Source organism: Notothenia rossii (genome assembly GCF_949606895.1).
Source record: "Notothenia rossii genome assembly, chromosome: 9".
Lineage (NCBI taxonomy): Eukaryota > Metazoa > Chordata > Actinopteri > Perciformes > Nototheniidae > Notothenia > Notothenia rossii.
The window spans coordinates 12,750,971-12,770,169 of NC_136907.1; the positions used below are offsets into that span (position 1 = coordinate 12,750,971).

The 19,199-nt window shown below is 42.0% G+C and overlaps 1 protein-coding gene across 2 annotated transcripts in view; it reads right to left on the minus strand.

Annotated features, from left to right (window-relative positions):
- Window positions 1-19,139, minus strand: part of supt6h (SPT6 homolog, histone chaperone and transcription elongation factor) — a 20,122-nt gene extending 983 nt beyond the window's left edge. The window contains exons 1-36 of one of the 2 annotated variants that reach the window (XM_079649734.1): window positions 18,991-19,139; window positions 17,610-17,738; window positions 17,360-17,524; window positions 16,068-16,144; window positions 15,801-15,981; window positions 15,587-15,668; window positions 15,106-15,361; window positions 14,552-14,653; window positions 14,281-14,394; window positions 14,091-14,180; window positions 13,278-13,420; window positions 12,962-13,107; window positions 12,736-12,846; window positions 11,994-12,274; window positions 11,751-11,905; window positions 11,114-11,309; window positions 10,842-10,981; window positions 9,925-10,042; window positions 9,757-9,833; window positions 9,521-9,656; window positions 9,214-9,351; window positions 6,153-6,320; window positions 5,927-6,054; window positions 5,592-5,799; window positions 5,277-5,424; window positions 4,930-5,072; window positions 4,691-4,831; window positions 3,688-3,883; window positions 3,375-3,520; window positions 3,207-3,299; window positions 2,969-3,076; window positions 2,711-2,835; window positions 2,009-2,121; window positions 1,845-1,922; window positions 1,565-1,743; window positions 423-691 (exon numbers count right to left, since the gene is read on the minus strand). In XM_079649734.1, coding sequence (XP_079505860.1) covers window positions 423-691; window positions 1,565-1,743; window positions 1,845-1,922; window positions 2,009-2,121; window positions 2,711-2,835; window positions 2,969-3,076; window positions 3,207-3,299; window positions 3,375-3,520; window positions 3,688-3,883; window positions 4,691-4,831; window positions 4,930-5,072; window positions 5,277-5,424; window positions 5,592-5,799; window positions 5,927-6,054; window positions 6,153-6,320; window positions 9,214-9,351; window positions 9,521-9,656; window positions 9,757-9,833; window positions 9,925-10,042; window positions 10,842-10,981; window positions 11,114-11,309; window positions 11,751-11,905; window positions 11,994-12,274; window positions 12,736-12,846; window positions 12,962-13,107; window positions 13,278-13,420; window positions 14,091-14,180; window positions 14,281-14,394; window positions 14,552-14,653; window positions 15,106-15,361; window positions 15,587-15,668; window positions 15,801-15,981; window positions 16,068-16,144; window positions 17,360-17,524; window positions 17,610-17,727 — 5,069 coding nt within the window. In that variant the 5' untranslated portion in view covers window positions 17,728-17,738; window positions 18,991-19,139. The remainder of the gene's footprint in view (window positions 1-422; window positions 692-1,564; window positions 1,744-1,844; window positions 1,923-2,008; window positions 2,122-2,710; window positions 2,836-2,968; window positions 3,077-3,206; window positions 3,300-3,374; window positions 3,521-3,687; window positions 3,884-4,690; window positions 4,832-4,929; window positions 5,073-5,276; window positions 5,425-5,591; window positions 5,800-5,926; window positions 6,055-6,152; window positions 6,321-9,213; window positions 9,352-9,520; window positions 9,657-9,756; window positions 9,834-9,924; window positions 10,043-10,841; window positions 10,982-11,113; window positions 11,310-11,750; window positions 11,906-11,993; window positions 12,275-12,735; window positions 12,847-12,961; window positions 13,108-13,277; window positions 13,421-14,090; window positions 14,181-14,280; window positions 14,395-14,551; window positions 14,654-15,105; window positions 15,362-15,586; window positions 15,669-15,800; window positions 15,982-16,067; window positions 16,145-17,359; window positions 17,525-17,609; window positions 17,739-18,990) is intronic. The other variant, XM_079649735.1, reaches the window with a different exon arrangement.
- Window positions 19,140-19,199: the final 60 nt, after the last annotated feature.

The following is a 19,199-nucleotide window of genomic DNA, read 5'->3' on the forward strand; positions in this document are numbered from 1 at the left end:
ATGCAAAATGGACATTGACACAATTCAACTTGGAGGTAAAGGGAAAATCAGATACAGATCACAGCAACATTTCTGTACATCTCCTGTAGCTGGGTTCATTTGAATATGAGAAAAGAAGTTGGGACTAACAAAGAAAAAGCCATAGTAAATGTAAAAGTAAGAACAGGAGCAGGTAAAATAAGATTTAAAAAAACAACCAGCATTGTTTTTACATGAATGATTTGACCGTCTATGTGTCTTGTAGTTATTGAATTGTACAGTTTCATTATTATGCTCCTGTGTTTATTGTATTTTTGTAACTCTGGCACAACAATTTCCTTCGGGATAAATAAGTCCTATCTTATCTTCTCTTGAATACACATTTTTATATTTCGATTGTCTTTTTTTTTGTCAGCCCTCACACCTGCTCCCCCTCTACTCACTTTGGCGGCGGTGGCTGCTGCTGCTGTGGCGTGCGTCCTCTGGATGAGGTGGAGGATGTCGGTGTGCCGGACGGGTTGCTGTGTTGACTGCTGTGGTGGCTTGATTGTGACACGTGGCTCCCGAGTGGAAGGCTCCCGTGGGAGTGTGAGGACTGGGGGGTGGTGCTGGCGTACTGCGGAGTGCCCAGAGCCTGCTGGCTGGGGGTGGTGTACGAGTAGCTGGGCGTCATCAGGGGCGTCGCTATGGGCTGCTGAGGGGTAGCAAACACCTGCAGAGGAGAGAGAGCGGGAATCAGAAACGGGTTTAGTACCAGGTAGGTTGACACGTACAAGGAATGTGACTTGGTGTCGTGGTGCATACATAAAAGTAAAAAAATAAAAATAAATACAGATAGCGAACTATTTTAAGAACACCACAAAAAAAATATAGTAAAATATAAAATAATATAAAGCAGTAATTTACATTGAAATAGAATGCAATAAAATATGTGCAGTATGTGGGTTACAAATGTATTTTATTTATTTCAAGATTCTTTTTAGAAATCAGTATTAGGGAAACATGTCATGTAAATTCAGTTGAAGTTGCAAATTCTTTCTCAAACATGATATTGGTATTTAACTTGCTCATATTGATTTGAATCAGGTAATTAGATGGAATACAAAATAAAGATAAAAAGAAAAAAATGTTAATAATTTAGTTTTTGGGAGAAAGGATGGGATTAAATAAGTGCAACTTCTTCCCACCCCTTTTCGGATTATGTAATTAGGTAGATCATTTGATTATATAGAATTTGTAAGTCAATTATATTTTTGTTTATCAATTTGACACTGCTTAAGTGTGTACAGTATCTTAATTATCTTGTTTATTATTTGTATTATTGTTTTACACATCTTATGAATATTTAAAAAAAAAAAAAGGTATTTAACAGATGGTTTGGTGTTTTCTGAACTGTATTTTTACTAATTCTCCCTCAACCATAACAGCAAGTCCTTATGTATCCATATTTCGTATCATGTAGGCACCTAGGGTTTATAAAGGATTGAACAAGAGAAGAACTTTGTATTATCGTGTGAGCCTGAATACGATCCCTGAAACAGCTTGTCTGCTTCCACAGTAGTTGAATATGAGCAGCTGCACTCACATGGTACGCAGAGGAGCTCCCCCCTCCTCCCCCTGTGCTGCCACCGTATCCGTACTGGCTGGAGCCCCACTGAGCGGGGGTGGTGTTGGGGTTCTGGTTCTGGCCTGTAACCGCGGCGATGGCATTGAACATCTGAGAGGTCATGTTGCGTGGGAGGGAGTTGACAGCTCGCGTCAAGTCTAGGGAGAAGGGAATAAATGAGGAGATGGTCAAATGTCCTACAACTCCACTCATGCTGAATATCTGTGTGTGTGTGTGTGTGGAGGAGAGCGGGACTCACCTGCGATGTTGATATTTGCTGGGGTGGCGTTCAGGGACGCAGGAGTCCTTGTTCTGCTGCTGTTGCTGGGAGTGACGCCTTTGATGGAGAAGAAAACGTTAGATAGGAACCAACCACATCCTTTATTTGTGGTACAATAAACATTGGGAGGAGTGCTTCCATACCTGGCACAGGCTCTTGGTAATGGTCCTTAAACCAGCGGAATAACCCGTTCACTGTGGGGAAAACCTGTGAGCGGTACCGGAAGCCATCCGGGGTGATGGTAACATACTCAACCCTGGACAGGAGGAACAGATGTTGACCTTTAGTTCTCCTAGTATGGAAACCTTGTTGTAAAAGTAGTAGTACCAAAAGTAGTATCTTTTTAAAAAAAAAAATGTAAATGTCGCACGCCAGACTCCCTGCCTTGCTTTCAACATCATGACATTTCAAAACGGCATTAAAGAATACACTGCTTGTTTCATCATCTTTTCCAGAATTTTATATTTAGAGAACAAAATCAGATCATTAGTCTTTAAACACATTTTTCTTCATTTCTTTTATACTTATCCATAACCTTGAAAAAAGTGCAAACTCTATATCTTTTCATACGGTTTAGGATCCCTTTATTACAGATTTAGATTAGAGCTTATGTAGTAGTTATGGACCTGTCGGTTGAGACATTATTGAGATATCATTTACAATTTCTTTGATGTTATTGTCAGGTTATGCTGCTTTGAGAAAAAAGAAGCAACATCCAAAAAAAGTTATTAAAAAAAAAAAAAGGATAATGTTGAAATCAGTACAGCTTTTTTATTCAACATGTTCTACTCATGGCTTCATACAGGGTATCCTCAGAAAACCTACATATAGTATAATCTGCTCACCTTGGTTTTCCTCGAGGCTGGTAGCCCAGGATGAATTTCCCCGGGAGCTCTTTACATACCGATAGAAAGTATGGAATAAAAGTAGGCTTCTCCCTCTTCGTCTTGACCAACAACTCCTCCATTTTCTATTGGAGAGAGAGAAAAAGAGAAAAGAAGATATAAGAGGTGCAACTGGTGGCAATAACATGCAAACTAAATTGAGTTGTTTGTGTTATGAACAGTTGAAATGATATACAAATAAATCAGTATATAACATACATCCTTGCTCCCCAATTCCTGAAAGTACTTATGCCCCAGGAGATCTCGGGCAAATGACGCCATTGGTTGAATGTACCGAGCACTGATTTCATCCAGATCTTCAAACTCCTGCAGAGAATGCAATATACTTTAAAAATCATGCAGCAGCCACAACAACACATATGTCCCGCAGTGCATAAGGTTTGATTATGAAGCACAAGAGAAGGCTTACAAAAAATGACTGGAGAAAAACTCTTACCTCAGAGTTGATCCAGAGAGTGTGTCCTAAGCTGAATGCGTTCTCTTTGCCTTCTTCCCTCACATCCACATGCTGGTAGATGCCATCAGCCACCTAAAAACACACATCACACAGTCAGCCGAGGTTGTGTTGTTTTCCGACACCTTTTTCTGTTCCTTCCTCTCCTACCTTCCAGGTGACCGTGAGGTGGTTCTCCCCCTTGCTGCTGGGTCTGATGATCAGGTCTCCTTGGTCCAGGGTCTCCATCATTTTCTCCGCCTGGTTGAAACTGATATTGTGGAAGTTGGGATGGGCGATCACACGCTTTATATATGCTGCAGAGGAAAAGAGAAATGGTATAAGGGGAGTGGTGTGGATGTAAATGTTGTCGGGTAAACAAGTTGTAATACGAGACAAAACAGCTAGCAAGAGTAGCGCAACGCAGCGTTTTATTAGCCGTGTTGATTCAAACAACTTTGACTAATTCTGTTATTATACTCACGTGTTCGCTGTTGTTTCTTTTTGAGGTCCTCTTCCTGCTTTTGGTCTTCAGTCTCTTTGTCAAAGTCATAGTAGCTGTCCTTGGGAAGCTTCCACTCATTGGCCTTGTCCATCAGATCGGAGGTGCGGCATGTGAGGTCCACGCTGAATTTCTCAATGTCGATTTTCATGATGCGGCAGTGAACCGTCATACCCACCTGAGGGAGGAGAAGGGAAGGGGAGCCATTCAGTTTTATATATGTGCGAGGATAGATGGAAACAAGACAGGAAGGACAGAAATAGCCAGGCACCAACTGATAACTATAGGCGCTTTCACACCGGACTACTTTTCCCGTTTAGTTCCGATAGTTCCTGGGATTTTGCGTTCACACCAAAAAGAGAACTTAGTTCATGTGAACTTTCCCCCCTTTTCAGTCCAACTAGAGCGGATTGCAAACCACGCCCCGTAAAACTCGGAAAAGTTTTAACTGGTGTGAAGCCGCCATTGCATTTGCTGGCATTACCATTACTAGCATTAGCCCCGTGCACAAACGAAGAGACTAACTTATGGCAACACAAGAAAAAAAAGGGAGCGGTGGAGATGAGGAGGTGTCGGCGTTCTGGCTCGGAAGGCTTCAGTAGAAGCTGCTGGGAGTCCCAGCAGCTTCTACTGAATCCAGTCCCTAACTCCGGGGACTTCGGGCCGGGGACTTCGGGTGGCAGTATACGCCGTGAAGTTGTTTGCGGCCTGCCAGTAAACCCAGAGCAGAAGAAGAAGAAGAAGTGACTTCAGCAGCTTCATTTGCATAATCTTCCCTCAGGGAACTTATTCCGGTGTGAACGCGACCGGCTCTTAGTTCCATGGGGGAACTAAGTGCTGGGAACTAAGTACGGCAAAGTACTTGGTGAGAAAGCGGCTTATAATCAATATATACATTTTCTTGGGGGGAATTTATTTAAAAGAATACGGAAATATAATTTGAAGCATCAGCAAAGCACAACAAATAACAACAACAGCGCCTCACCTTGACCCTCTCCTCGGGGTGTTTGACCGTTTTGTCACTGAGGAACTTTGTGGGAATGAACCCCTGGACGCCGTTATCTAATCTGGACCGCACCCCGATGGCCTGACCTGGACACGAACCGCTGTCAAAGTGATTCCAAACCTGAAGCGGGGACATAACAAGATGGTGTTTAGATGCCAGACTCTCAGCTGTTTGAAACATTAACTGCTCAAAAGAAGAAACACTCCTGTGCTTGGTACCTCGCTGAGTTCGGGGAAGTTGTCCTGCTGGCAGAAAGGACACTGCCACAGCCCGGTGGAGTCGTTTCTGATGGCCTGGTCGTAGCTCTCTCCCTGAGGCCGCCGGTGAGCGATACCAGTTACTATACTGGTGATCAGCTTACCTGTAAAAGAAAAAGAAGGCAAAACATCAACCACAGGCCGACGGGGCTGCTATTCTACAGCCACTGGTATCATAGCAACATCACTCCTTTTATAAAAGTCCTGTGTTAGGCACTGAGTGTTTATAGTTAGGAATATAATGTCTTTTTCATCTTTGGTGACATTTCATTCATGATATAAATGGCTTTCATTGTGGTGTGTATTACCAATATAAAAGGTCTCTGGGGTGTCCTTGGTGAGCAGGTTGAAGACCTCCTCGGTGTTGGGGACCCTGTAGGCGACTCTCAGATCCTTGTACCTGCAGCTCAGCTCTGCACGGATATCATACAGAGTAATGCCCTTGTTGCCATAACCCTACAGGGGAAAACAAAGAAAAAAGAATGATGTCATATATCTTTGTAGGTGAAAGGCATACATAGTGGTTACATGTATACAGCTGTTATTATTTATTTGTGTGAAGCTTTCATCTTGTTTCTTTTCTATTTATAACTTAATATTGACGGGGTAAAAGCCACACTGACCTGTCTCTCAAGCTCTTCGGCGAAGGCGTCCAGGTCCAGATCTTTCAGACGTTCTGGGTTTTCCAAGATCTCCTCCAGAGCTCCGGCTGGGTTGGCATCTTCTGCCGATTCATCGTACTCGAGAGCGTCCACGGCCATCTTACGAGCCCACTCGTACGTCTCAGGGTGAACACGAGACCCATCCAGGACCTCGATGTAGGAGTCCGTACTGTGGAAGGTTTGATAGAAGAAATGATTTAGAACAACCTCAACGGGGCTCATAGGTAGATCATTCACAGCCTTTCCTGCGATCAGTATAATCATCTCAGTGAAAGACTCCTGAAAAAGAAGCCAACCTGTCTCCGAGCGACGCCGTGTCGATCTTGATGAAACCCGCACAGTTGATGAACACCTTGGGTCCCATGTGACTCATCGTGACCAGCTGGGTTCGGTTTTCCAGACGAGTGTTGTTCTGCTTCAGAATCTGCAGAGATACAAGGACCATGAAGATGATCAGGTTAGGGGAAACGGCGCTGTACATTAATATACGACACAATGAATGAGAGCATCACAAAGACGTACCTTCAGCAGCTGGGAGCCCTTCCTCGGCCCCAGACCACAGACAAACTGCACCAGGCTCTGGGTGTGAGGGTGGGCGATGCACTTGTTCACATCCACTCCGACCTCATTCACACGGTTAATGAATTCAAAGTAAAGAGCACAGAGCAGATCTTCCTTCACCACTTGTTCCTGAGAAGCAAAGACGGAAAAAGACAGTTTCAGAAAGTGGCTTTGTAAGTAGTTTGGAGAATGGGTAGTAGTTGAGGAAGTACTCATATATTTGACTTTAGTAAAAACACAGTGTAGAGATACTGTTTAAAGGAAGTCCTGCATTATAGTAGTATAAGAGCGAGTATAATCATTAAAACACACAAAATGTTCTCATTGGCAATTTCAGAATAATATTATGTTATATTATTATATTATAATTATTTATGCTTTAATGCAGGGCTATTCAACTAAACATTCAGTTGGGCCAGATTTTATAAGTACAAAATTCAGCTGGGCCAGACATTCAGCGGCCTGTAAAAAGCGGGTAGCGACACATTTTAAACCAACACATATTACTGTGATGAAAAACATGCAATTTTTATTCATTGTTCATCTAACAAAAGGTAGGTCAAAAAGTGCATAAAAACACAACAAATTAGCATTAATTTAACAGAATCTGAAAAAAAAAGTGCACAGTTGTAGCATTACATTTGTTTGCTTTAGAAGTCAAATATTCAGGTTATGTTTTTTGAACCAGGCACATCCCAAAGTGCATTTAATGAATACAATAATAGCAGTCTTAATAAATGTCCTCACATACAAAAAACACAGCTAAAGAGCTCCAATGCAACACAAAGAGGTAGTACTGAAGCAATACTATTTTTTCACTTTTCAAGTAATAGAAAAAAAATCATACGTTTTGGTCACATTTGACCCAGACACGTTACAAAGTGCATTTAAATGAATACAGAAAGAACTGTCAAACCCTTCAGTGCACAAACCCATAACAAGGGATACGGGTAACTATATGAATGAATACTACACTACACGTCTACTATAGTAAACTACTCTAGGTGCCTACTATCACCTCATTTGTGATTTGTCATCGCTGACTTTCTCAATGGGAGAAGGGACATTTTTTGTTTTGAACAAGAGCAGTGATTCTTGGCTCATAGGATGTCAATGCAATCCTAAGACATTGGTGAAGAGTGCTGTCAGTTAGGGAGCAGCGAGTGCTACTTTTGATTGAGTTCATGTGTGAAAAGCTTGATTCACATGTGTATGTTGATCCAAACATACTGAGCACACAGATCGCTACTTTCTGAACGTTAACTGCTGTTTTTTGACATCACTCCAAAACTTCGCTGGCCCGTTAGTGCGCTGCATGTCAATAAGTTCCAGTGTATATTTCCCCTTGTCGATGCAGGGGACCACTTCCTTTGCTCTGGTTGATACGTCCCCCTCTATTGCAACAGTGAAGGGGTCTCTGGCAAAGCCCATCATCACGTCTGTGGGCAGAGCAAGTCCATCCAATCGACCGGCAAAGTTCTCTTTCAACCTCGCAATGAAATCTGTCATCACATCCGTGATTTGTGCCGGAGATGTGATGTGTTTGGGGAGCGTCGGAAAATGCAGCATCCGACCCATGCTCAAGTCGGTCGCGAAAAGGTCCAGCTTGACTTGGATCTGCTCCACAAGATCAATTACCGTTTTGTCTCTGTTTACGCTTCAGAGTTGAGAGAGACATGTTTTAGAGTTGCTATCATAGGACCACCGTTACTAGCACCACTAGATGCACTTTCAAAAAACGTGCTACGTTGTGGTTTGGGGGTTTCTATGCAACGCGGAGTGTTGCGTTCAAGGTCTGTACTAGTGTAGGAATTTGGCTACGGGAGGCTGGGCCACTCGGGAGTTGGTTCTGGGCCGCATCTGGCCCGCGGGCCGCCAGTTGAATAGGCCTGCTTGGCAGCAGGTCAAAGTTCCAGGTAGCTTGCTCAGTAATACAACTTTTGATCTCTTAACCTATCATATGTAATGATACCAAAAACTCACGGTACGATAATATCGCGATAAAAAGTTCACAGCACGATATTTATCGCGATATTGAAAAATAAAAGGAAAAAAATGTTTGTTTTTTTTAAAAACATTTTTTTTAAATTTCTTTATTAAATAATAAATCTGATTTGTACAGCATTTTAGTAGGATAGTAGTATTTTTAAGTGTCAACAATATAATAATCAGACCCTGCAATAGAATAAATCAAGTTTCACTTTAGTTTTTCAAGTAACTCAACTCAAACTCACTCACTCACTCACTCACTCACTCACTCACTCAGCATCATCAAGTTTATCTTTTAGGAATATGAGCATGTCCACATTTCCAGGTAGAAGCTGGGATGTTTGGGTGTTTACAATATTCCCTGCTGTGGAAAAAACTCTCTTGCTTGGTACTGATGTTGCTGGGACAGAGAGATATGCTTTGGGCAGTGGGTAAAACTGTGCATTGTCTCTCCACCGCTTCAAAAACAATACAGTGTTTGCTAAGAAGGTGAGGCTTATTGACAGGGCGAGATATAAATATACTGTTGGTACTTGTCAATGTCTCCAGGTATGTACATGTAGTCCTGTGAATACCATGTCCTTTTGTGTTGTCTGTTGTTTTATGTTCATGTTGTAACCATGTTGGACAGGCCTCCCTTGAAAAAGAGATCGATGATCTCAATGGGACCATCTGGTTAAATAAAGGTTTAAAAAAATAAATCGCGGTAGATTTTGTCAGTCTCACGACGGTATTGAGAGATCTATTTATCGCGATATTCGATATATCGTTACATCCCTAATATTTATTGATACAAATAAAAACAAACTGTCATGACCTATTACCAAATGTCCAGAAAGCAAACAAAAGACGAACAAGGCAAACATCACAATTCCATTTTTCTTTTAACATAGTGACACACACTGATATATTTAAAGTAGACTGTTAAGAAGGAAATGGTGTGATTATGGCTGTAACACTTTTGGAAGAAACAATAAAAACAAAATATAAAGCACAATATATAGATAGATATAATAGCCTATAATAGTCTCACCTGCAGCGGGTGGAGTTTGAGGCAGAGAATATCATCATCAGTGCTGCAAACCTGAGCGTACTCTATCAGGGGGTCCTGGATCTTCCTGGCTATTGACACAGCCTGTCGCAGCAAGGGGGGGTAATCCCTAAAGTCAACCTGCACAGAGAGAAAGCAGAGGATCAGGACGAGGTGAGCTTTGGAGCATGTCTTCAATCCACCAGTTAGTGTGAACTTGCTGTGGTTACTCGCCACAGTGAAGCGTGAAACCCCATGTGTCAGAGCCAGTGTGTGATGAAGACACTACAGTGAGGTGTTGAGTGTTTACCTCAGACTTCTTGCTGTTCATGTACAGCGTGGCCAACTCATTGTCAACGAGCTCCACTCCCACAGCGGGGACAGAGGACTCTTGTTCCAGCTCGCTGATGGCCCTCTTGATGTCCTCCATGATCATTTGAGCATCTCTGCAGCACATGGCAGGTTTTTAATGTTTCAACCGCAACTCAATAATAACTTGGAAATGTTGTTCTTTTCAGCACATTCAAAAAAACTAACTAATGTTACCTGTTTTCCCCAGCGACAGCCACGACATGAGGCTTCTTCCCAGATAGAAACTTTTTGAGGGTTTCGATGTCGTGGGCCTGAAGATAACACACACATGTGAGAGATCATCTCAAAGATGCATCCCTTAACAAAAGCAACTGTTGACTATTAACTGTTCTCAGCTGGTACCTTCTTCTCTCTCTCATCCTCCCTAAAGGCGTTCCTCCTCTTCATGAAGTAGGGCAGACGCAGGAAGTCGGCCACCTCCCCTTCCCCGTTGATCAGAGCACAGAACACGGGTGTGTCTCTGTTGGAGCAAAGTGGGTAAGTCAGAAACGTTTTTTTCAAATAAGTGTGTCTTAAATGCAGTAAACATTGCTTTGTTGTTAATTTAAAGTAAGTCATTCTATCCGTTTAGACTGTGTAAAGCCTGCACACTTACACAGTTACTTTCACGAACTTATGAGTGAGCCCCTTGAGTAAGTGCGCAGTAGGGCTGTACCTCAATATCAAAATATTCGTTCGTTGGAGTACTATTCGGGTTTCAATTTTGTTATTCGGATATTCATTTTGTCTCCGTTTTTAAAATATTAAAATTATTGAAATTATTGAAATATCCAATATCAACGTAAGAGCTTGTGCCTCTTCGGGGGGTGCTAACACTTAACCATAAACGTTATCGTTTACTTTCTCCGTCTTTATATGTAGATATGACTTTGCTCCGTTAATCTCCGTCACGTTGTTTCCATACCAACAACAACTTCCTGTCCACAGCGCTCTCCTTCAAAATAAAAGCATGTCCATACAAAATAGGAAGCCAAGCCAAATTACACTTACACAACAATACTGTAGAATAACAAAATGAATGCCGTGAATAAACCGAAATACACGTGTCGAAGCGGTTCACTGCTGATTACTACGCACCCCCCCCAGTCCCCCCTGTACGGGCCGAATATTTGCTGCTGATTACTACTGACTATCTGGAGCTCGAAAAATGGAATTCAGGACAGCCCTAGTGCGCAGAGGTAACCTTTACTTTCAAACCAAAAAGGGTAGGAACTGAAAAATACATACTGTGAATGCAGACAATACTGTAGGGTAAATACCTGCTGGGCGCATATGCTACTCCCAGCACCCGAATGCCTTTGCCCTGACTCTCATCCATCAGATCATCGTCTTCCTCAACCTGCTGATCTGGTCGGTAAGGAGCCACTTTCAGCCAGTTGTACAAACGACGGCAGCAGGACTGTGAGGAGAAACACAGAGGGTTCATAAAAACACACTCATCAAACATACATTTTTAAACAATGTTGCACCTATAATTTCATATATATTTATACAATACTGATACAATGGGACAGATATAGTGAGGCATTACCCGGACAATGCTCTCCTTGGCCTCAGTGATCAGTTTGCTCTTGAGCTCCTTGGCCATCTGAGGGTAGAGGAACTGAGTGAGGGATCTCTCTATGGCAAGAGTTCGCTGCCTGTTCCACTCCTGCACCTGGTGACTGAACTCATCTCTGTAGTAGAACTGTTTGATCTCGTCAAAGTAAGTCTGTTCCCCGGCGAAGCTGAGGATAAGCAGAGGGAACATGCAGTCAGAAGCAGCGCCTTAATATCACTGGAGTCATAATTCCAAAGCCCCATGCTTGCTCTACTGACAAGGAGACAAACATAAGCTGCAGCTTAAAAATAAATCAGACTCCAGGGACCTATCCTACTTATCAACTCAACTTTCATTCAACAGAAAAGCTTTACAGGCGCTGGAAAAGCAGACAGTTCATCACATCAGATCCTGTGCTTTGTAAATATCCTAAGGCAAAGGAATGTGAATGAAAAAGAGAACTGATCAGAGCTATAAGACCTAGGGATGTTTGGTTATTTATCATTTCTTGTGTGGGGATCCTCCTTAATCCTTGTAGCCTGTAATCATGTAGTAACAAATATCTGAATTGAGTAGGCGAACCTTTGCAAAACATGCAGATATTTCTCAGTTTTGTCCCTGTGCTTACCCTTTGACTCCTAAAAGGTCAATGCAGATATTAATGGTAAGCAGCCCCTCTTCCTCTGCCAGGCCCATCTTCAAGAACTGATCCCCATTCAGCTCTTTTACAGCCTTGTTCTTAAGATACTTGAAGGAGTAGGCAAAATGAGCCTCGTCTATCTCCTAGAGGAAGAAAGCAAAGGGCAAGGCAGGTTAAGAGCCAGAATCATTTCTGTTATAGTAACACCCGTGAGATTAAGTGCGTCCAAACCTTTTTCCCCTTCTTCGTGGGCTTGATGTTGATCTTGGCCCTCTCTTGAAAGGTCTGTCGGAGGACATGTCTGACCAGAGGTTCACGGGCGATCTGCATGGCCACCATGTACCTGGTTCCTTCCAGCACGGCCTCAGGAGAGCTGAACTGACTGCAGACGTAGTCTTTGGCCAGCTCCACGGGCTCGGCCGGGAACTGCTCCGTCTCGTGACGCTGGTAACTGTCACGCAAATTCTCTCCAAACTGCTCTGGAGTTAACCCAAACTTTTTAGCCAAGCCATCTGCAGTGAGGAAGAAACAGAAAAATGAGTTACTTCAAATTATCAATATCGGGAATGCCGCTACACAAAGAGACCCCTATTATACACAGTAGGGCTGTGCGATTATGGCAAAAATCATAATCACGATTATTTTGGTCAATAATTGATATCACGATTATTAAAACAATTATCCATTTACTTTGAAAACTTCCATTTATTGAAAAATAAATTTGAACAGTATGTTTTTAACAGTTGATTACCCTGAACTTTAAGTATAATTCAACTGAAAAAACAATACAAAAAAATTATTTAAAAAAAACCATTACATTTTTTTTTAATTTTAATAAAATTAATAATCGTTTTATTTGGATTACGTTGTTTTTGTAATTGTTGCTAGCCAACATTTTAATCGAGATTAAAATACGATTAATTGCACAGCCCTAATACACTGTATATGTGGTAGGTAAAAAAAGGAGACTAACCAAGTCCTACGCTCTGACAGATGCTGTACATATCTCTACGAGACGCCAGCTTGAGGTCAGGTCCTTTCTGTTCTTCTTCTTCTTCTTCTACCTCCAATTCCTCTTCTTCACCTGAGGAGGCGGACAATAATAATCAGTCATTAAGAACATTGGAACAACAGGGCAAACACACCATCGAACTGAACAATTTCAAATCATTTAGTAAATTCAGAGGCGTCCATCTTACCATCCTCGTTCACTTCTTTGATCTTCTTGAGCCTCTTCTTAGTGGTCTTTACAGTGTTCTGCATCTTGGGGATGTCTCGGCCGTAGTAGAGCAGAAAGTGGTTGTAAACATCCCCCAGCTCTTCAAGAGTCTGCACATCTTTCAATCTATAGAAAGAATAAATTAGGTTTGATTGTGACAGAAAAGGCGCTTTATTGTTGATCACAGTATAAACTCCATCACTTGAATTTCCTGCAAATATTCATAGATTCGTGCAGTCACAAAGAAATAGAATGCATAAGAGATGATCTTTCTGAGCATCAACCATCGGGGCTACCTGTCCAGGTCGGAGATGTCCAAAGGACGGACGCCGTCAGCCAAAGGTTTGTCAGGGTCAGCGGAGATCTGCTCAAACTGGTAGGCCTGCATCTTCTGGAACAGACGGGTCAAGTTCTGCTTCCGGTTCTTCAGCTGAGTCCACTGGTGGAGGAAAACGTAGAATTCAAGAAATCAGAAGTGCAGAACATTGACATCAGGGTATATGCAGGAATCCTGAAGTCAGATGTAATCCCTTTACAGACCTTTTTTAAGACCCTTTCCATACATTTTAAGACCTCATCGCCACTTCTAGTTTTAACCGGTTACATTGGCGACACACTTTACCTCACATTTACTATCTACAGTATTGATTGTCCTTCCTCCTTATCTTCCAACCATTCGGACGCAAACTTGCATTTCCCCATAACGATGTTGTTTAAATACCGGCGTAAACGGACCTTCGCGCGCTATCAAGCAGTGAGCGTGCGATGTCCTGTTCAGATGACGTCAAACCCAACGGGATGCCATAAATAAACTACACAGAATCACACTACACACCTACGCAATGATTACATTCAGGCACACTGTAAAATACAGCCTCTTTGGACCATTTATATACTTATTGAAAACAAGCTACAAAATGTAATACCTTGGAAAATGCCGTTTAATACTTTTTAATAGCCTTCATTTTCGCTAAATTGATTGATCAACTTTTAATACTTTTTAAGACCCCGCGGACCCCCTGGATAAAGATTGGCCGAGCACACAGAATACCCACCCTTTCATCCTTACTCCCAACAATATCTTTCCATAAGCAATAATCAAACTCTACCTTTTCATCCCACTGCCAAACCTTCCACAGGTCGTTTATGTTTAGTTCTGGCTCCACATATTCTTTCCTGTAGAAAGCTATGAATGGGACCTGAGAAAAAGAAAACAATTTGTATTTGGCATTCTTTCTCAAAATACTTATGTTATTGTTTTTTTAAAGAAACGCTAAACAAAATGATGGCTCACTGTACCTCAAATTGTTGATTCCTCATGAAGTTGAGGGCCTCTTTGATCTTGGCAATTGTGCTGGGGCCCTTCCTGCTGAAGTTTGTAGTCGTCCCCCTGTCCAGATAATCTGTGCTCTCCTATTCAGGGCACAAAAAAACAGAACCTTTTTAGAGGCAAGGAAAAGAGAATGGTGTATCGTGCTCAAGGGGAATCTAACACGGTATCATGAGTGGAAATCCAATCTTTTGCATTCTGTGTCCATATTTTTCCTGAGTGTGGAGGGTTAGGGCGTACCTGCATGGAGATAGTTAGAGTGGAGAATCCGTGTCTGAAGATCCACTCTGCTTCCTCTTCCAGCTCATCATCCTCAGCGGGTTTAACAGGGATGGATCGCAACTATAAGAAGGAGAAGAGAGTCAGGATAACAGGCACATGGCAAACATCAGGAAAACACGGTGTAAATAAATAAGACCACTTCATTATGAATACACCTGAGAAAGCAGTCACTATGATCCATTATGGTCCAGATGAGATCGTTGCAACAGAACATCAACAACACTGTTAGCATCGACAACACTGTTAGCATCAACACCACTGTTAGCATCGACACCACTGTTAGCATCGACACCACTGTTAGCATCGACACCACTGTTAGCATCGACACCACTGTTAGCATCGACACCACTGTTAGCATCGACACCACTGTTAGCATCGACAACATTGTTAGCCTCGACAACACTGTTAGCATCGACACCACTGTTAGCATCAACAACACTGTTAGCATCAACAACACTGTTAGCATCAACAACACTGTTAGCATCAACAACACTGACGATAAACACACAAACCTGGAACCTCTCCGGCATGTCTGTGTTACGGATCTCGTTGTCTTGGTCGGTCATGTGACTACTTTCCAGCTCGCTGGGCTCGTAGATCTCAAAGATGCTCTTCCTGCCTTGCCTCCTCTTTGTCTGCTTCTTGGGTCGGTCCCAAGCTTCTTCATCCTGGTCCTCCTCCTCCTCCTCCCCCTGGTCGTATGCGTCTGCGTCAAATTCAGCAAAGTCAAAGTCTCCGCCGAAGATTTCCTGGGCCTCCTGGAGGGCTCTGTGGCAGGAAGGGCAGCGCAGTGGAGTGATTATGTGTTTCACTTAAAGCAGACATTATGTGCTTATTGTATTGTTGTTTCCAAAAGTAATAATATTGTTTATGTGAAAAATGATAATGCGATTTAGACTCTACCAGATATAGAAATATAGCAATGGAGCGTATTGCCCCACAAACGCTAAACCTTTTGAATGATAGATTTGTTGCATAATCTTTGACACTCACGCATCTGTGTATCCTGAGAACTTCTTGCCCCTCTTTTTGGTGATGGGTTGGCCGTCATCATCCACAATAAAATCGTCTATATCTGTGGAACACATTTAGAAAACAAATCAATTATACAGCACAATATTTAGACCAAGTGTGCGACTCAGTGGACGTAACTATTATTTCTCTGCTCTTTAGTTATTTAAAGACCGATCTAAAATTCCTGGCCTACCTGACTCCTCGTCTTCTCCTTCTTCCTCGTCATCTGCTTGGTGGAGGGGCTCATCGACGGCCTCCCCTTCCTCCAGATCGCCCTCTGCATCTCCATGAAAGATCTCGTCCGCGATCAAGTCCTTCTCGTCGTCATCTTCTTCATCATCATCGAGTGTTTTTACACGGTCGTATTTCTTCTTCTGTGAAACCAGACGAGTACAGCATCAGCAGTGCTAGCTTTAACTTGACTGTATTACTGTAGAGAAAAAAGTGAGGAGATTCTTACCCTTCTTTTCACTTTAACACCCAAGTTTTCCTCAATCAGGTCCAAATCATCGTCATCCAGGTAGTCGTCACTACGATCTGCAAGTATAAATCATTGGGTTTATAATATATATATATATACACGATATATATATATATATATATACACATATCCTTTACGCTGCAACCATGAAGCCACAAGTGAGAGCGCCGCACAGCTTATCTCCATTTTTACATGGCTCGTTTTTAATAATACAAGTATAATCTTTCTTTAAACTTTACTGTCGGTCACCGAGCCTTCGCAGCAGCGGGCCCTAGGCTCTGGAACACTCTGCCCCTCCATGTGAGGTCGGCCCAGACCCTAGGGGGTTTTAAATCGACACTAAAGACTCACTTCTTCTCCCTGGCCTTCTAGTCAGAGCAGAGTACGACAGCTGACATTTTCCTGTGTTTGATTTTTATATTTGCTGTTGTAATTTATTGTCTTCTGTTTGCTATCGCAGTAAAGTTTTTTTATTGCATGTACAGCACTTTGGCTCGAAACCAAAAATCGTTTTTAAAATGTGCTATATAAATAAAACTTAATTTGATTTACTGTTTAGCAAAGTCCAGTAAAAAGGTCTTATCCAGAACTTGTTAATAACACTAACTATTTGTTTTCATTTCATTTCAAACCTTTATTTAGACAGATTAGTCCCTTGAGATCATCGATCTCATTTACAAGGGAGACCTGCAAATGTAATTGCAGTATTACAGAATGGCCATAAATCTGGTATTTACAGCGTAATCAATGACTTCTCTATTATATTGGGATATCACTGCTGACATTCCTGTCGAGATGCTGATATGAGGTAATTGGTAACATTTCTGCCAGACAAAAACAATAAATTACAATAATGACCCGATCCCAAATCAATTCAGAACCGGGTTTGTGTCTCCAAAATGATTTCAATATTTGGGATTTCACAGTTGGAGAAATCTAATTATAAAAGCTCTCTGGTAAACAGACGGTGTTATGTTGACACCTTGACCAAAAGACCTCAGTTGTCGAATACGCATCACACATGTTCATATCTGATGTACTTTTTGATTTACATTTTCTAGGATTTCCTCTGTGTGTGTGTGACCCATCAAAACTGCACAGAGAAAGGCAGAAGAGCTATGAAGGGTGGTATAGGAATAGGCAGAATGTCAATATGTATGGAATAATTGGAAGAGATCCAATACAGCTTGTCCCTTGGTGACTTCCTAAAACTAACCACAACAACACACTGTATCATGGCTGGATCTCTTTAAAATATCAAATGCACTTACTGCGTTTTTTCCGTCGATGCTTCACTTCTTCTTCTGAGTCACTCCCCGCTGCACTTGCAGGTGCTGGTGCCGCCGCCTCCTCGTCCTCCTCTTCTGCATCATCAATGAGACCGCGTAAATTTCCTCGTTCATCCTGGTCCTCTGTGTTTTCTTCTTCTTCCTCGTCTGTTAAGTAATGAGATATAAGTGGTCAGCAAATCATTCAACCCACCTCAAACACATGCCAAGAACTAAACCATTCCATTCTTACCATCTTCCTCCACAAACCGCTGGGTCTTTTTAGGTTTTAAGTCTTTCTCTTCTAACTCCTCCTCCTCTTCCTCCTCCTCCTCCGACTCCTCAGCCTCGCTGACAATAAAGTCCGACATGACGGCTGTTCCTGGCAGCAGTACAAGAAAGGCTGTTAGAAAATGTTCTCAGCTTCATCCAAGTATTTGTTCTTCGAGACTAGACAGACACAAATACAAAAGCCACACCAACACAACTCATCCAACACACCTTCATGCGTTATGCTGCAATTGTGAATTCAACCCATATCATTCCATTTCTGCTACAAGATTGAACAAAAATCATATTTCACACTCTGACAGTATTGCATTTACATTGTTCAACAGGTTCTTCCAGCTCTTCGTTAAACAATTACATTAAAAATATAATAAAAGCAAGATGCACCATTACACCAAATGATAAAATGCCCCAATTGTTTCGGTGTGACCAAATTCATCCTTACACCTTTTTGTATTTTTAGTATCTCCTTCAGAATTTGAAATGAAGGGCATGGTAGTTTGTATGTACTGAAGAGATCAAAAATATGCGTCTGTTCAATGTATAATCTGTGTTTTGTGTCACACAAACTTTATATTGTTTTCTGAATATGCAATTTATTTATGTTAACATCTATACAAAAAAAGCCCGGGATTATTGGGTTTTGCAAACATGTTTGAGGTGTTATTGACAAACAACGTTAAACCAATTTACAGTCAATTAACACTCTATTTTCGTATTTCTAATTGACCTGGTTATGGTTTTAAACTCATTGTCATAATGTTAGTCAGTAACAAGAGAACTACATCTAGTTGGCGACCTTAAGAAACCCTAGACCTAACAATGTCGCATTGCGCACACACTGAACTCCCACGGAGACCACTAACCAGGCACATCAGCCCCTTTCTTTCTATCTGATTTTAGCTAATGTAACTGAATCTTAGCCATCTGATGAGCGGTCGGTCGACAAACATTCATCTGGTATTGGAAATGATGTTCGATGTCGTTAGCTAACGGTATCATCCCTATGAGCTAGCACCCACGCTAACGATGCATGTTAGCTTGCGTGCAACCTTTTACCAAGTACTGTTAGCTAGCACAAGTTGAAATCATAGTGTATGTATCAAGATATAAACTGACAGTAAAACAGCAACCGAGACGATGTCCAAGCTGTAGGAATTAACCAAGGCCCATCTCAGCCAACTTCGCAGTCTAGCGTTAGTTTATGCTTTAGCACATCAGTACGTTAGCCTAGCATTAGCCGGAACGACAACAACAGCCAACTGCATCCCCGTTAGCTAGTTAACCACTGTTAGCTAGGCAGCACAATGTAAAGATCAACATTACCACGGAGAAACTGGACTTACACGTCTCACTGCGGTGGTGTACTCCGATAATATTTACAGTTATAACGGGAGTGTGTTATGTTTTGTGTGTCGGGGAGCTTGTAGTTGTAAAAAATGGCCGACAACGAGCGGCGTGAAAGGCAATTCCGGTATGCAGAGGGGACTTCCATCCTGTTCTCTGGAAACGAGACGCCCCCTGCTGGGTCGCTTTGATTCTACACAAGGCTAAA